The 18,771-nt window shown below is 38.7% G+C and overlaps 1 protein-coding gene across 7 annotated transcripts in view; it reads right to left on the bottom strand.

Annotated features, from left to right (window-relative positions):
* The window catches only part of GAB1 (GRB2 associated binding protein 1), a 100,938-nt gene that overhangs the window by 29,744 nt on the left and 52,423 nt on the right, over positions 1–18,771 (bottom strand). For all 7 annotated transcript variants that reach the window (XM_021394098.1, XM_021394095.1, XM_021394097.1 and 4 more), the window contains 2 exons: positions 13,784–14,078; positions 4,011–4,224 (listed from right to left, as the gene is read on the bottom strand). In XM_021394098.1, the coding sequence (XP_021249773.1) occupies positions 4,011–4,224; positions 13,784–14,078 (509 nt within the window). The remainder of the gene's footprint in view (positions 1–4,010; positions 4,225–13,783; positions 14,079–18,771) is intronic.

The following is an 18,771-nucleotide window of genomic DNA, read 5'->3' on the forward strand; positions in this document are numbered from 1 at the left end:
GGTTTAGTGGGGTTATTGGTGGTAGGTGGATGGTTGGACTGGATGATCTTGTAGGTCTTTTCCAACCTAGCTAATTCTATGATTCTATGAAATCATTTCTCCTTGTCCTATAACAACAGACTCTGCCAAAGGTTCTGTCCCCTTCTTTTATAGTCCCCATTTATATATTGAAAGGCCGCTATCAGGTCTCCCCGGAGCCTTCTCTTCTCCAGGCTGAAGAGCCCCATCTCTCTCAGCCTCTCCTCACAGGGAAGATGTTCCAGCCCTTCAATCATTTTGTGGCCCTCCTCTGGACACAGTCTAACAGGTCCACATCTCTCCTGTACTGAGGACTCCATGTCTGGATGCAATACTCCAGGTGAGGCCTTACCAGTGCAGAGCAGTGAGGCAGGATCACCTCCCTCGCCCTGCTGGCCACGCTTCTTTTGATGGAGCCCAGGATACGGTTGGCTTTCCAGGCTATGAGGGCACAATGTCAGGTCATGTCCAGTTTATGATCCACCGTGATCCCCAAGTCCTTTTTGGCAGGGCTGAAGCCTCCACTAATAATTGGTTACATTAAGTATTAATGTTTCTTTGCACTTCAGTTTAAAATAAATGCAAAGTTCTATCTAACACAACAACAACTAACCCCATTTATAAGCAGAAGATGACTGTGATATAAACTCTATTGGTATGTGTACATCACATATCTACAGAAAGTGCTTAAGTGACCGAATTATTCTTTACCCAGTACTGAGAACTGTACAGCCTGCCAGTCCACGAGGACTGAGCGTTAAGATTCAGAGAACAGAGATGAAGTACTGGGGGCAAAATAAGCAAGCCTAACACCACATACTAAAATCTGATTGTTGATGGAAATCCAAGGGAAAAGATTTCAAGCAAGACAGTATATATACATATTCAAAAATGGGATGATTGCCCGTCAGACCACTCATCCTTTTAAGCTGGTTCTTTTTGCATCTGCAGGAATCAATATGCCAGACTAAACAGAATAACTATAAACAAAGCGGCAGATAAACTGCTCTTGTATGCCAGCAATCTGGGACAGAAACAGTGAGCATAGCAGAAATGTGGGTAATTAAGTAAATAAAACAGATCAAACTTAATTACAGCTGTTTTCAGTAAATGGAAGCCAAGTTTACATAGGTTTTTCTGTTAAAACTCAGAACACCATGCAAGACATATCCCAAACAATATTTTCAGGCAAGTTAATGGCACTGCGATTAATTTCTCACACACATTCCAAGAACAGCTACTGTTCACTCACTGCAGCGGAACCTTTTTACTTTCAAAATCTTCTAAGAGAAGGTATTCCTGCCCTTCTTCAGAGATAAAGGGTGACCCCTGGCTGGTTCATAAATGCAAGAAAAATGAGGAAGACAGCGTTATTTCCATATACATCTTGAACGAGCCAGAACAATAAGAGTTTAGGAAACAGCCCTTGGCTTCATTTTCTTATTTATGATCCAAATATGAACCTCATATTCTCACTAAACGCTACAGTTAAACAATACTCTTTTTCAAGCCAACAGTGATCAGAGCCTGAAACTATTTTAGACAAAATACAGCATGATAATTCTAACTGCAAGTACTGCGTTCCAACTACTCTACTAACACTATGCGATGCACTACACGACACCGTAAGGAAACATTTTGAAATTATTTGTTCGTTTTGAAACACAAGCACTAAAAATTCTGAAAAGGAAGGTTGACCATGGCCTCTAGATTTCTCAGTTACCCATCTCACCCCAAAAAAAATTCCAAAGCGTTTAAAGAAAATTCAGTGGTTCCCAGATTATCTATAAAGTAATAAGTAAAATTAGAGCAGAAAACATTTCCTCGGCATATTGGCAACTTTAAAATCTAAAGAGAAAACAATAGAGAAATAAACCATTCAAGAAACAAAACCCATCTATAAATTAAACAATGCCGATCCATTATGCTTTGCTTTTAATTAGCATTTACACATTTTTCCCCCAATTGAAATAAAGGTTGTATGAAATAGATGCATTAATTTCCAGATAGGGAACAATAAGAAAATGATGCAGACATTTATTTCTTCCTCACCTGCAAGGAGGTGGATAGCAGTAATGTACATGGTGCCCTCTAACACCATTTTATTAACATGCTATGCAGATACACAAAGCTCTAATTCCACATGAAAATTGAATATATCCTGCATGTCAGCCCAAATCCAGCAGAATGCCTGCTGTACCAGACAGGAGCAATCTTTTTTCCACCTAAAAACTCCAGCATAACTATTGCTTTGAATTTTCATTATTATAACCTTCTTACTAAAGAGACACAGCTTTTTAGTGAACTTACTTAAACATAATGCAGTAAGTCCATATCATTTCCCACTGATAACCTTGCCAATGTTTCATTGCTTTGAAACACTTCTGCAAAAAAATCAATTATTTTAACAACCTCTACACTCCCCATGACTTCATTCAGTTCTTCTCCAGTCCCCTTGGCATTTTTTATCTCCACTGGACATTGTCTTCCCCAAACATTCAAATACCTTCTCCTGTAATCACCTACAGTCTTCCTCAAGAAATTTTGGAGGTTATTCACAGACTCCATTCCTTGCCCTGTTGTGTGACCACTTTATGGACTCCTCAGACTTTGTTGTTTCTACTTAAGTCATGCAAATACGTAAGTACAAGAAAACCAACCACATATACCATCCTTGATCATTCTTAAAAACATTCTTCATTTCATGCTAGAAATCCACTCTGTGCCCATCCCTCGTGAAAACAAAGGGGTACTCAGGCTTTTCTGATGACTCAGGGCTCTGAAACGAGCCAAGATTTATCTGTCAAGCCATTATGGAAACAAAACCAAAACTTTTGATAATTTTTGGCAGGAACTATGACATAGCTATCAGGCACCATCGGCTTCTAAACATCAGTAAACATTAACAACTTCAATATTCATAGAACACATTGGATTTCCCCTTCACTACAGGGTGCTTTGGGGGCATGCCATGCTGCCTCCGACCTGCACATTCCAGACACCAGAGGAACTGTGGGCTCATTCCTCCATTTTATAATGAAGATTGTAAAGGGTGGATACTTTTCTACCATGCAATCATCAGTAAACGGAGAAAGAAACTACTCAAGCACAAGAGAAATATAAAAATGCCAAGGGAGCAGAGAGCATATGGCTCAGGTAAAACTGATAGAGCATCAAGTTGTTGATGAAGAAAGCAGTACCACTAAGAAGTATGGCCCTGAGGGAGTGTAAGAAATGCTCAAAAAAAAAAACAACCACTATCCAAAGAAAGCTCTCTTCAGCCTTCAATGTATTTTCCTGCAATCATAAAAAGAATATGCAGTTTTGTATATTTAAGTGTAGATATCCCTGCACATTTTTATTTCAAATTACTGCAGAAAAGCAGCTTGCAAGAGATTTATAACTTTATCCCAGAGAATACTCAAGGCTGAAAAGGACTTCTGGAGATCATCTAATGCAGCTCTTCCAATAAGAAAAGGGGATTTCCAAGAAGGGTGAAGCTCCCCAGGGCCTCGTTGAATCAAGTTTTGTTTGTTTGCTTTTAAATCTCAAAGGACAGATTTCACTAAGTTCCTGGGCAGCCCGTTCCAGGGGTTGCCACCATTATCCCTTCTGAAAAATCACAGTGATATTTATTAGATAGTTACCATAGATGATATATCCTTCTATGCAGAAGGTGCTGGAAATCTATTTAAGCTAAAAGTAGCAGTTCAAAATATACATTTCATTCAGCCTAGAACCACTACATTAATCTGATGCTTCCGATCGGGAATTGCTGTCCTTTTTTCAAGACTGCAATATGAGTCTAGTGTTCCAACACCTCAGTATTGCTACAAGTTCAAGAACAAAAAAGAGAAGCGAAAGTTACAGCCAACTTCTCTCACCATTTATGGGCATCCAAACTTTCAGTGACTTAGCAAGATAAAAAAGTACTTTTAGCACAAACATTCTTGGCCTGTACAAATTTGTTATTAAGGAAAACCGTAACTTACCTCATAGGTTCAGGTTTTTTACTCTGGCAGTTTATTAGCAGTAGGTAGTCTTGAGGATCTTCTTGACTAGAGGAAGACTCCAGTGGGGGGATGTTGATAAGCTGATAAGGAGGAGGTAGGGAAGATTCTGCTTGCATGGAAGGCGGTGAAGTGTTGATGGGCAAGGGTAACTCGGCAGATGCTTGTACAGAACTGACTGAGGGCTTCACAGCATCTGCAAGCAAAGAAGCATACTACTTTATACAGTTAAGAAATAGTCTTAACAAAACTACCAAAATTTTTATTAACAGAACATCAGTTTCTTTTGGTTTTCTTTTTGAAATCAAAATTGTACAATCAGTAGGCATAAGAAAACCTTAGCCTTGGATACTAACGCTTGTTACAGAGCGGATACAGGCCCATAGGTTGTTACTTGAAATTGGTAACCTGAGTCAGCATTTGCTTATGTTCATCCAAGGTCACTTCAACATTTGCAATTAGTCATCAGCCAAAAACTGGCTTCTCAGTAGCTGAAAAGCAACACGAAAGAAGCTGCTTTGGCAACAGAAGTTTCCCTGTAACTAAAATAATACTGAAATACAACAGGTATCAAGTTCCAAATAGGTCCCTCGTTACATACTCAAACTTTTTATTTTAGTGCAGCGAATGCAGTTATACATGGTTTTAAGCATTCTCTTGGTAATTCTTATCCACTCCCATTCATATATATTGCATACTAATGAATATTTTTTCACTCCTATTAAATTACCTAGGAGATAGAAAAATATTGATGCTATTAAACGTGAAGCAATTCCTTCATTTTCTATTCTTTCACAGACTAAGAACAACATAGTTAAACATGCCATTTCTCAGTTATTTAAGCTCCCTTGTTCTTGCAATTCAGCGTAAATTCTGATTTGTGCATCCCAGGAATGGACACTGATTATTAGCATTTTTAAAGTAAACACATTATCCAAGAAGAACTACTCTTTTTAGACTTAGAGGCTAGTTCTGGACTAAAAAAAAAAAAAAAAAAATCACCTCATCCAACTTCTGCTTCCCAGCACTATCCTGGGAAGAACCAGATGAACAGATGAGAACACAGCCCTCCTGCTTCCAGTTTTGTCTATACTAGGTACAAGCGATTTATACATGGAAATAGGAATAAAAGTACTTGCTTTGAACTCCCAGAGTACTTGCACAGGCTCAGAAATTAAATCCCACCACACCCACGTGGGTGGAAAAATGTATGAAAATGTCTCAACTTGGCCTACCTGAAAAGGTGGGAAAGCCTAAAAAAAGCTTTTACAAAAAGGTTGGACCAGACCTATCCATCAAATTAGTTAGCATAACAAAGGCAACACCAGACTGCACCCAGTGATCACACAGAGACATGAGTAAAACTGTTTCTTTACTATGTTTTAAAATATTAAAATATGAAGAATATACAATTTAAGAATTTCAAGAGCTCCGTGAAGCACGCATTAGACACCTACATTAAATAATACAACTGATATTTCTTTATTCCCCTTATGCTGGAACAGAGAGGCATATGAATGGCTGTAACAGGCATGTATTGCTTGCTTCTGGAAAAGATGCAGCAGGAGAAGGGACAAGTAGCTCTTTGTCACCACCAGAACTGGGGACCACAAGCCAAATTGATCTATGAGTAGGAGAAAAAGAAAAAGGTTTCCTGTCAAATACACCACCATTCTCCAGTCATCTTTACCAAGAAGCAATATTCACAAGGGCTTCAGAGTACCAAGTACTGGAGTACTGTGTCCAGTTCTGGGCTCCCTGGTACAAAAAAAGACATGGATCTCCTGGAAAGAGTCCAGCAGAGGGCCACAAAAATAATAAAGGGCCTGGAGCACCGTTTTTATGAGGAAAGACTGAGCCACCTGGGTCTGTTCAGCCTTAAGAAAAGAAGACTCAGAGGGGGATCTGATCAATATCCATAAATACTTAAGGTGCGGGAGGCAAAGGGACAAGGCCAGACTCTTTTCAGTGGTGCATGGTGATAGGACAAGGGGAAACAGCCACAAACTGAAGCATAGGAAGTTCCACACAAATGTGCGTAAGAATTTCTTCATGGTGAGGGTGACGGAGCACTGGAACAGGCTGCCTAGAGAGGTTGTGGAGTATCCTTCTCTGGAGACGTTCAAGACCCGCCTGGACGCCTGCCTGTGCAACCTGCTGTAGGGAGCCTGCTTTGGCAGGGGGTTGGACTTGATGATACCTAGAGGTCCCTGCCAGCTCCTACAATTCTGTGATTCTGTGAAATCACCGCCCCCTCTTCCTTGCCCCTGACTAAACGCAACCTTCACATCGGTAGGATTGCTTGGTGCTGAGTTCACACATGGGAAAAAAACAAATCAAACAGGACGTCCCTGAAGCTTTCAGGGAAGAGAGATGCGTCAGTGAGACTGTAGGTAGCCAGGGAAGCCCAGCAGGTACATGGTAAGATGCATGTCTACATGAGCCTGATGTATTTCAACAAACCACGCACTGGCATTTCCAGGAAGAGCTCAAGATTCAATGGTAACTTTCCAGAGGAAAAAAAAAAAATACAACAAATCAAGCAGCTTGAAAAAGGACCAATGCATCATCTATGTTTGGAGTAAGAAAGAATTACTTTGTGTTACAAGGAAAAAACAAGTCTGTGAAAAATAAATAGAAGTTAAAAGCTGGCTATACAGTAAATGGTGAAAAGAGGTAATGCAAATGCAACCAGTAGGCTAAATATACTGGCTCAGATCTGAAGTCTTTAAGCCCACAGTGCCATCTACGATAGTGGCCTGTCACAGCCAAACTGAGCACAAGCAGCAAGGTAGGCCTGGCAGCGTGCCCTCAGTTTCTGGCTCCCAACAGCTCCAAGACATCCCATTGCAGAGGCTGCATCCACACTCTGCTTACCAGCCACTGGTAGACTTTTTTTCTCAGTTTCTTACCTTTTATATTTTTTGGCCTCCACAACATCCTGTTGCAATGGTTCCACAAGATACTATGATATTACACATCATGAAAAACTATTTCCTTTAATTTTAAACCTGCAGCCTGGTAGCTTCATTTCACCTCCTCTCCTCAGAGAAACACTGAACAGACACTGCCTATTCATTATCTCCATTCTCAACTTCATGGATCTTTGCCGCAGCTTCACTGACTTGGTGCTGCTTAATTTTTCTTGGTACAGCAACTACCTCACAGCAGCACTTATTTCTCTGCACCCTCACCTCTCATAGCTCTACTCATTCCCTTCTGAGAAAGGAAGCCAGCTGTTGCGTAAAACGCAGAAAATCTGGGACACAGTTATTGATTTACAACCACACAACAGTGTTTTATTCTATTTCTACCCTAACAACTTACATTTGATTGTTGCTGAGTATTAAAGTTAACACTGTCAGACTGCCCAGGAGGCTCTGAGTAAGGATTTGGAGCCCAATAACATTAATGGATCATTAAGGTCATTGTCCTTGTGACAAGCTGCCTCATCTACTTTGACAGATACAATTTGACAAAATCCCTGAGTCCTTGCACAGATCTGTTTTATTTACTTATTTGTTTTTCCAGGCATTTTGTATGTGTTAAGATGCTCAGGCTACTGCCTGATTTAAAGGCCACTGGAACGCAGCATCATGTTGTTGACCTGCTGAGGCCACTTATTTGATTTATGCATTCATGCTTTTTCAAATTTTACTACCAAGAAAACAGTCATGTTAATGACTTATCACTGATCAAATAAATATTGTTTGCCTAGCTGTACCCTCCCAAATATTCTCCTTAGCCACTTACTTCAGAAGCTGATATTAAGAAGAGGGTTTCTCCCAGCAGCCTATTATGATTTCAAAGAGTACAATCAGCTTGCTTCATTTTGAACCAGCGGATTTTTAGGGAAGGGGTCATCTGCACACCAAAGAGCATTGTAAGTCATTTGGTTTGTTCCCAGAGCTCAGACACTACAACTGCTTTGAGAAACTGCGAGCTGGAAAAACATCCAGAATATTTAACATGCAAATTAGTGTAAAAAGAATCCTATTTTGTTTTTATAATTCTTGTATTCAGTGCAGTTAGAACAAGCAGCTTTCTCAGAAGATGGCAGGAGTTTTATCTTTTCTCACTTGATCTGTTATGAGCAGCAATAGGCATCACTTTTTCTGGAACTTAAACTTTCTTCTCATAGCCATTTTCATATTTACCTGTCATGGTTTTATGATTTTTTGGTTATTGGTATTCCACATTACCTCATTACTCAAACAATCAAAAATCCATGAGGTAAAAAGGAAAGCTTCTGAACAAGAATAATACGAACAGTTTAGAAGATTTGAGTGTGGGAATTTGCATTTAGGGATGCTTTTTGTTCTTAGTGTTACTGGGGTTTTTTTAAGTCAATTTTTTTCTACATTGTGATATGCAACAATAAAGTTTCAATACTGTGATAATGTAAATACTAGAAATACTCTCAAAGTGAAAAAACAGACTGCATTACAAGAAGCATCATTTCATTAAATGCCAAAATCATAATTGAAGAGTAAGAAAATTGATTATTTGTGCAAGATATGTAGAGAGACCAATATAGAAATGGAGTTTTCCCATCGTAATAATGAATCAGCAACAGATACACAACAGCATGACTCTGCTATTGAGATGTCTCATTCAATCCATTTACCATGATGCAGATGTTCTCACTGAAACAAAATATTAGAGCAATACCCTTGCACAAGAATTTTCAGATACAGTAGTAGCCATAAAAGTGTAGAAGTACAAGTTACGTACTATTACATTACTCTTTTTTTCTACATCTATTCACTATACAAGGTGCACATATGTAAAATAACTTCAAAGAATCTGTACAACTGATTACTTACTTCACTTTAATCCTTAAGAGGACTCCTTAATTTGTAAGTTAGTCAGTGAAGTCATTATCTCTGCTCCTTCGTGTAATAAGATACATTCTAAAATACACTGCCAGAGTTTCCTCTACTGTCAGCTTCTACACATCAAACTTTGCCGAGAGGCTTTCAGCATAAATGCTCAGTTTACAATCAGTGTGAAATCTATGCAGTGAGCCTCACTGCACAACCTTTCAACCCACTCTCTTGCAATTCCCTTTTCCAAGCAGCTCGTCAAATGACTTTAATGCCACAAAAGATATTCAGCAGGTACCACAGAGAAAACTAAGTAAACTGCCTACGTTAATTACATTGAGGCTATTTTTCCTCAAGGAAAAGAAAAATTACCTTTCATATGATTTTCTGCTGAAGGCAATTGACAATTTAAGATAGAAATACCAAGCATTCAAGATTAGGGTTTTGACTGCACTGCTGATATTAAATGTTTTGATTTTTTTTTTTAAATTATTTAAGCAGTTTTTCCTGATATGCTTACCAAGTAAGAGGTACTGCTGCAGATTTCGTGCTCTATTTGTCTTCTCTTAGCCATATCATCTGAAGTTGAAGACAGCTCAGTGTCCTCTGATGCATTCCCTTTCTCCTTTTGATAATGGAGAATGATTATCTCAGTTTTGTGAACCTCTACTAAGATCTTTAGCCAGCAGCTACCTCTATCACATCTGCCATGCCATATTTCAGGTCCTTCTCTGGACTCACTTCTAGTTTTACTACCACTCTCTAATTTCTCTAGATGAACTCTGGCAACTGTGACAACTTCCATCAAAGTCTATTCTGACCTTCCTCTCAGCAATTCCATACTCACCAAGAAATCACACGTTTACATCTCACGGGAACTTCCTCAAAGCGAGTATCCAAAAAAGCCTACATAAGATACACTCTTGTGCCACTACAAGTGAATCTATTGCTTCACTTGTAAGATAACTGACTCACAAACCCTATCAGAGGATTCCTCCCCTAATGCTTAACTTGGTCCTTTCATGTTTTTAACTCCATTCAGGGTCACCAGTCACTCACCCTGCTGGCATACCATCTCTGAGCTGGTTTGGCTTTCCTTCTAGTTAGTCATATCCAAGAAATGTCAAAAATCACAGGTTATTTTGTACATCATCTCTGCTGTGCAGTCTGTCCTATTATCAGACCCATTAAAACAAACTAACCCTCATTCAGACTGCTCCCACTGCATGTCTAACAGAGAGTAACCTATTTCCATTCCACTATTCCATTCTTGTCTCACTCACATCCATTGAAAAGGTTTATTTGGAGTTTACTATCCTTATAATGTGTTCTTATATTCCTCCATCTTCACCTTCATCTATTTCTCACTTTTGAGAGTTTTCATGACCAAAGTCCTCCATTTTCTTCATGTTACTGATATAGCAATTTTGATTCACCAAGCGTGCCAGCCTCTATCATCCACTTGATAAGAAACTTTTTTCACTTCTTATAGGCTAACCCTTCATGCAGGAAGGGTAACCTGAACACCTCTAATATCCAACTTGATTTATCAAAGACCTGTAAAAATTTTTTCTCAGTAATCCCTGAGTTCGATGACAGCCCAACAACTGAAGGACTAAGTCAACTTATCTGCCACTATGATAAAAACTGCTTTGTTTGCTCTTACTTCTTCTGACTCCTCTGCTTATACATCGATGTCTCTTATCATAGATACTAAGTTCTTAATGGCAAGGCCTGTTTCATACTTCTGCTACAGGAAGCACAGAGATACCCTGATCTGATACAGATATCTTCAGCACAGTATGGAGACAAAGATGTCTGGCTGTGCAGCCTTATTTCTTATTGGCAAAAATAGAAGGAGCTGAATTAGGTAGGAACATGGAGATAAGTTCATCCTGCCAGTCACTGGTCTTATACCCATACTATCATCAAGCAATCAATTACCGTGCGTCTATTATCAGAACACAACAAAGAAAAATTTGGTTGTTTGACAGTTTTTCTGTTCAAAATGCAGAAAGTGTGAGAGGCACATATCAGATGGCAATATCCTGAACAGAAAAGCTGCAGTTCTTTCAAAGCATGAGCCACACTACATTCCTTATGATGACTGAAATTTTCTGTACTGCATTCAAGTTTAGTGTAAATGTAATTGTAAATCTCAATGTCTTATTCTTTTAACTCTCCCCTCCTGTTTCACTTGGTCACTGCTATGTTCATTCGAATGACCACACGCAACTAACACGTTTGCATACAGTAAGATCATTTCCTCCTTCCCTCGCTTTGCTAAGGGTGCAATTCATTACATTACAGAAACATGGAGCTGGATTGTATATATAAAGCATTCACAACAGACAGCTACGGAGTTGTAGGGAAGGGCTTTCAGCACCTTGTTTCAGAACTTATACTTACATACCCTTAGAAAGTTTTTCTTTACCATTACATTTCTCACCAAAAATAAAACAACTTCTCATTAGATAACTGATCCATATCCTACTCACCACAGCTTTCTATACCTTTTAAGGCAGCTCTTCCCTGAGTATTTTCTTTCTGTAAAGAAAAGATTCTTCAACTATCCTCCTCACTGATCACTTAAAAACCCGTTTCCATTATTTCTATTGTTCTCAAAACATTTATCCACATCCTCCTGGAAGACCAGAATATAGTAATTCAGCTGAGGTCTCCTCAGTGCCAAGCACAGGAGAATGGCCATTTCTCATGTCCATTTATTCTCTCCATCCCAGAATGCATGCTCGGAACTACAGTGACACAAATGACTGGGAACACATTCTCACTTATAGTTACATTTTAACCTCTAAATGACTAAGCCATACCTATTATATGATGACCTTGCACTGAAAATATGAACATTAAGAGTACAATATGAAGCTTGATGGTAAAGCAATTCCGATTCATGGTCAGATGTAGCTTCCCTTTTGAAAAAGAAAGATGATACAAAAAAAACCACTGAAACAAAAAAACATTTGCTGAAAAAGAAGTAAAAAGCACCCATAATTTTTTATAGAAGTAGAATTATTTAAGTTATTTAAAAATATATTTCCTTGATGTTTCAGGCTCACTGTAAGTTTAAGGCTACCTACTCACTGTAAACCCTACCTCAAAAGAAAATCCCTATGAAATGCCATACAATTACATTTTCATCTAACTGTTACAGAACACACAATTTGATGCAATCAGAAAGCTGAAGACTCCTACAATTTGTGTAAGTGCCTAAAGAACACAAACTTCTCTAGTTATTCTCCAAACAGAATTATAACCTTGCAGATCTCCAGTACACTTCGGACTTGTGGTCTTCCATTAGCAGGTACATATATCTTAAAAATAGGAACTTGGAAACACAGGCACTCAGCAACTGATTTTCCTGTTTTCCTTTTTTAATTCTTCTTCTGTGGACTGCAAGATATAACTAAACCCATGAAACAGATAGTACTGTCAACTTTCAATTACATGGAGTGATGGGGTTGGGATAATTCAGCAAACGCTTAAATACTGAAGATTAAACATGCAATTGAAGAGCACTAGGGAAGTTACTGATAACACTGACTGAATTAAAAACTATTTTGACCCAAACAAGGCACAGTTAGCTCTCACCACGTTCATAGTGGATTTAATCTTCAGGTGAATCAAAAGAAAATTAAGGATTAACAAAAAATCGTCTCTCAGCAAGAAAAGGCCTCATGGTTTTGAGGTGACTACTTTTCCATCACATGCAATGGACATGCGCTCTTCTCTGCAATCAGGTAAGCATGTGTTCTCTTTACATCCAGACTCCTAGCTTGTCCCCAGAAACAATAATTTCTAAGTGTCTCCTACTCATGGCTGCACTGGGGCACTAGCCTGTTATCCATGAAAAAACAACCACCTGTCTATCTTTGTCTCCTTTGTAACACATGTCTGGCAGATTGAATACTCAATCATGCAGCAAACAATTACAGACACGTGCTGTGGGTGGTCTCAGTTATACTCAGAATGTCATCAAAACATGTTGCAACTGTCAAAAGAAATACCCTTCACTGAATTTGCTGTTTGAGTGGTAATCTATAAACAAAACATTCATAACAAATTTTTAGTTCATAACTGCATTAAGGAGAAAGAGCAGGGCCTCTCTACAGAAAGCAAGAATACTTTCCAGTCGTTTTCAGAGATCTGGAGTAGAAGCTCTTTCTCCTCCCTCAATATGTAACTCAAAAGAAAAAAACAAAAAGAGGGATTTAATTCTAGTCTTTTCTGCCTGGTATGCTTTATTTATAATACTTAACTGCTCCTATTTAATCATTCTTGGGTCTGTGCACATAACTACAGAAATTCATGCCACCCACTAACGTTCAGAAGGAATAATAATAAATAAGGATAGTTTCAGGACAAGTAACAGCAATGTCCTATTTGTGGGCACTTAACACCACCTTCTTTACACAACACTGGTTCCACACAATGTCTATTTCAGTAGGATTTGAGCTGGATACTGGAGAACTGCAAGTTATTTTTTGTTTGTTTCAGCCAGTAAAAGGAGCGTACTTTTTCCAAGTTGCAAAGCAGACGGAGGCATGGCGATATCAGAATTCTGACATTCTGCACTCATTCCTGATCACACAGCCACACACTTTACACCACATAGATTTCCTCTGGCAACAATCTTTGTCCTGCATGATTTTACTTAAAGATTTCTCCTATATTCTCAAGATCTAACATCATGCAAAACAGAAAAGAAACATTTTTCTATGACATCTTTAATTTGTAATGAGTTCTGAATAACCCTCTCTGTTCTGCTTACATTTTTTCAGAGCAAGAAAGAATTTTCACAGTCAGTGCATGAGTTTTAAAACATATGGCTGTTAAAATTAGTCATCTGGTCTTTGAAACATTCTTTGCATGTAGACATTGCACTTTGGGGGGGAAAAAAAAAAAACTTACCCTCATCCGTAGGGTTGAACCCACAGATATCACAGATGCATCGAACCCACTTATTCATCTCCTCCTCACTGTCTGCCACCAAATAGAAAACTCTGTCTATAGTGTTGATGTCAAAAATATAGCTGTTTTCAAACTCTTTTTTGTTGAATGTTAATCCAGCATCCACTTGCTGACACAAGTTTAAGTCAATAATACGGATAGGCTTCTTGGCATGGTCATTTTTGTAGTATTCCAATACATCTGGATCTCCTGTTAAACGGCCACTCCGAAGCACAAACCATCTCCTCTTCCATGCCTGAAAATTCATGAGAGAAAAAAGAGGAAAATTGGAAGTAAGAAATAATACTTGAAAACCATTACATTTTGTATATTGTTTCAGGTTGAGTTGAACTCAGTAATAATTAGTTCAATCACCATTTTAAGAGATTACACATCAGCTGAATTTAACACAGTGTATTTACTTATTGTTACAACAGCGGACTAGAGGACTAGTGAATCCATATTTTAATGCCTACTTCTTCTGTATTTTAGCTTTGCCCATAAAAATAGATAATATAATTATGCCACTGTTTAAAAATAATGAAGGATGAATCCAGTAAAGAAAATAAGGAGCCTAGAAGAGGGTAAAAGCACAAAAAAAATTCTGAAAGAAGCTGCCATAGGCACAGGGAAGAGAAAAATAAAATGCATTTAAGTTCACCATCATGTCTTATTTCTACTATCTCCTGTTTCAGGCTGGTTTATTCCAGATCTGATTTTTTTTTTTTTAATTGATACTCCACAATAGCAGCCTGCAGTTAAAGAACACACTGTTCACACTGCACGTTTCTCTTGATGTTAGGCCATCTTCGTACTCAGAAGCTTGTAATATTTTACAGGAGCAGTTTTTACAAAGAAAGACCCACATTATTATTTCAGAAAACATCAGAGAGGTGGGGAGGTAGAAGAATGACCAAATGGTCTAGCCTTATACCGCATAAAAAGTCCCTGCATAACGTACATCCACAGAAGAAAAAAATGGCAGTCACTGTACTTGTTATTATCACCTGCAGGCTGCTGCAGATCTAAAGAACTGAGACAGAGAGAAAAACACAACTAAAATGCCTCGTCTTCCAGTCAATCATCAACTGCCTTTCATTGCTGTGGGCCTCTCTCTCTTGTCAATTATATATGTTCCGTCACTGCAAAGACACTAACGCAAACCAAGAGAGAAAAGTTCGCACTTATCTGTCTTGATGTTACCACAAGCATTCTTATTGTCCTGCTTAGCGCTGCACATTGGTTCCTCAGCTCTATCAACAGCTTCTACCTCAGCTCCACCAGCTCCTCTGGGCAGCCTGTGCCACCGCCTCACTGCCCTCTGAGTGAAATTTCCCCCTAATATCTAACCTCAATCCCCCCTTCTTTAGTTTAAAACCACTCCCCCTTATCCTACCACCGTCTACCTGTGTGAAAATTCTGTCCGTTTGTAAGCTCCCCTCAAGTACTGGAAGGCTGCAATGAGGTCTTCCAGCAGCCTTCTCTTCTCCAGGCTGAAGAAGCCCAGCTCCCTCACCTTTCTTCACAGAAGACGTGCTCCAGCCCTTTGATCATCTTTGAGATCCTCCCCAGTCCCACACCAACAGCTCCATATCTTTTTCGTGTTAGGCGCTGCACGCCTGGATGCCGTACTCTGGATGGAGCTTCACAAGCACAGAGCAGAGGGGGACAATCCCCTCCCTCTCCCTGCCAGCCATCTCCCTTTTGATGCAGATGGACACACACAGTAAAAGAAACCAGACACACTGCTACTGCCCACTGGAAAAGTTGTGTTGCATTCTCACTTGAAAAATCTGACAGGTGAGCTGGGATCAAATAGAGAGACATTAAGGCTTCTTTGTTTATTTTTAGTTTTTCAGTAAGGCAGGTTCACGCAGTAGGCCAAGCCATCACATGTTGCATTGCAGACTCACGCAGCGTTTGCTCCAAGTTCCTCCACATATACAAAGTTGCAAACAAAACCTTTGTTAGGACAAAACCCAAGGGAAGAAACCCAAAAAACAAGTAGGTGAGTATCAGCTAACCCTGAATACAGGCAGAAAAAAGGCCAAACTAAAGAAACAGTATCAGCAGAGAACATCAAGACATGATATCCTTTATATGCTGATGTAGCTTTAAAAACAGAAGTTTCTGACAATTTATTAGGAAAAGATTCAAATTCGTTTTCTCAGGGAGCAAAAGTTCCAATTTTCTGAAGGTGTAAGCTTTCAACGAGCTCGTGGAGGAAGGCATGAGGGACAGTCAGAGCTGTGACACCAACTTCCAGCTCCAAACCAGTGCCACCAGCTCTGTCCTGGAGCCTCACAAACCAGTTACTGTGGAGTGTACATGTTATTCTGGCTATCAAGCTTAGGAAGATGTTATGAAAAGGTAATACAGAAAATGGAAGAAAAAGAAGAACACCAGACAGCTTAATTAAGGTTTGAGATCCACTTCCCACCTGTTAAGCTGCTTGAAGGTTTATTTTATCTTAGACAACTTTTATACTTGATAAAAAAAAGTAGCATAGTTGTGAAGCTACCTTTAAATGTGGAACTGTGTGGATCAAGCCAATGCCTCAAGCAGCGATTTCTGCAGTCCCAACAAGATCATTGGGTGAACAGAAAAATGCAGAAGTGGCAAATGGAACAGATGAAGCATGTGAACTTCAATTGCCAGTACGAGCATCTTCAGGTAGCACAGCTGCTAAGCACTATGTAACAGAGACCCAAAAACACCTACAAAATGTACATTTCCTTCCTGTTTCCAAACCAAATGACAACTTTGACTCTGGGATAACAGGAAACTTCAATATCAGAGGATTCTCTTCAGATGAGGCTGACCACAGTCAGCTTAAGAACGGACTGCAAAACCCTTAAGAGAAATCTAATTTCTGAAGTAAAGCTCAGCCTTCAGACACTCAGATGACATTTTCAGTACCTAAATGAGAAGATTAGATGGGAAAAAAGGTACTGAGAAGTAAGATCAATTTGTCTTGTAATTTGTGAACAAAAATGAACTGTGCACCAAGCAAGCATACTTCATCAAAGTTCAATTGTAATACTGTGTTAATGAGTGAAAAATTTGTCTGATCAATCCTACCAATCACTGTTGAGCATTAATGAGTAAACAGCACTCAAATTCAAATATCAACCAGCTAAACAGAATTTGTTTTCAGCCCTTCTGGCAACAAAATATCAAGTATTAAATACTTAAAACATAGAACTTAACCTAGCAGCACCTGCTACTATTTTTGAAGAGTTTTCACATAGTACATATATGAATGTTTATTTCAGTCATATAATGAGTCACACTCACTGGAACTGACACAGATTATATTCAATAACAAAAGCAATTCCATAAACTACACACTAATAAGGCAGATACAAAGGTTCTCTGGATTACAGTACAAAGCACAATTTAGCAGCAGAATAAAGCTAAAAGCTAGACAAGAGAACTGACATCAGCACCCTTGCTAATCATAGTACAAAAGCGCCTCTATATTTTGTCAAAGTGCAAAATGAGCCCACATAAACTACTCTTTGTTATTTGAAAATATCTGGGATTCTTAAAGCTTTATCTATTTTTAACATTTCAGTATTTGCTGTTGTAATGAAGGCTGTATACTGCCTCCTGAAGAACCAAATCCTGTGCTATGTATGCAATGAAGAGAGCTTCTTTAATAATTGCTTTTCAAAAAGAAATCTTCACAAAACAGCATGCACATGTGCAAATACGTATTTATGCAAATCATCTTTTTCCTTCTCTCTTTTTAACCCCTTCGGGCATTCTTGTATAAAACTTTTGCATCTCATTTTACCATGCATGTTCCAATCCACACAGCTATTTCTCTTAATCACGCACACATACACACACACACACAAAAAGCTCAACTGGTATAAGTCAGAGGAATGTTATGATTACTAATGATCTGTCATGTCACTTAGGATTATCAATCATACGTTATCTGCTCAAATTTTTTTCCAAGATTAAACAATATTGGTATTGGGACATAAAAAATAATCCCATAACCTACTGAGTTTTTATATTCTCTAACCTAATCCTGTTGACTTTAGCACAGAAAAACAGCATCTGATAGAGGAAAGGAGGCTGTATTTTTTTTTTTTTTTTAATGGAAGACACACACATTTGAAAATCTTGTTAATAGCGGAGTTTTAAGATATGCACTTATACTAACAACTAGCTACAAGACACTGTACACAGATTAAATACTAACACAGAAGTAAAACTGTTGTTTTTAAAAGTGTGATATGACAAACATCACAGGAATCAAGCTCACCAAAAGCCTGTGTAGGCTTCTAAAATAATCTACTGCAAAGCAAGATTTGCTGTTTTTGTTTCTGACTAAGAAAGGACTTCTGTGACTCTCAGCTTGTTTCCTCCCAGAGCTGCACAGCATATCAGCTGGTCTACCATAGGACGTGACTGTTCCTGCCAAACATTGTCCTGTTTATATCATGAGACCATCGTATCATGAGACTATCATAGCTACTGAAACAAGCTTGCTTGCTTGTTTTTCAAGTAGACTAAAATGCAACAAGCTACTCACTCACAGAGCCTCAAATGATGAAAGTAAGTAGAATTCAGTATTTTTCACATAGCTTTACGAGTACGGACTAAAACAGATATATTAATTGAAAGCTTGTAGCTAAGACTGTATGCAATACAGGGAATTTAGAGTACAACGTCCTTACAAAAGCTGTATCTGCTGAAGATGTCAACAACGTTGTAGCTCTACCTCCCTTCAACCTATATACTTATGGATTTACTTTACTTGCCATGCCCATTTGAAAGGTACCTCATTCAGTTTGTGGTTCTAGCAGAAAAATGTAGGAAACATTATGCACGTTTAAGTGGACAAGGAAAGGAAGAAGAAAGGGGCAAGAGGAAACAGAAAATTTACCCTTTTTTTGTTGAAAAGGGTTTAATGTTCCATTTGGATACCCTCA

Source organism: Numida meleagris, chromosome 4 (genome assembly GCF_002078875.1).
Source record: "Numida meleagris isolate 19003 breed g44 Domestic line chromosome 4, NumMel1.0, whole genome shotgun sequence".
NCBI classification, from domain to species: domain Eukaryota; kingdom Metazoa; phylum Chordata; class Aves; order Galliformes; family Numididae; genus Numida; species Numida meleagris.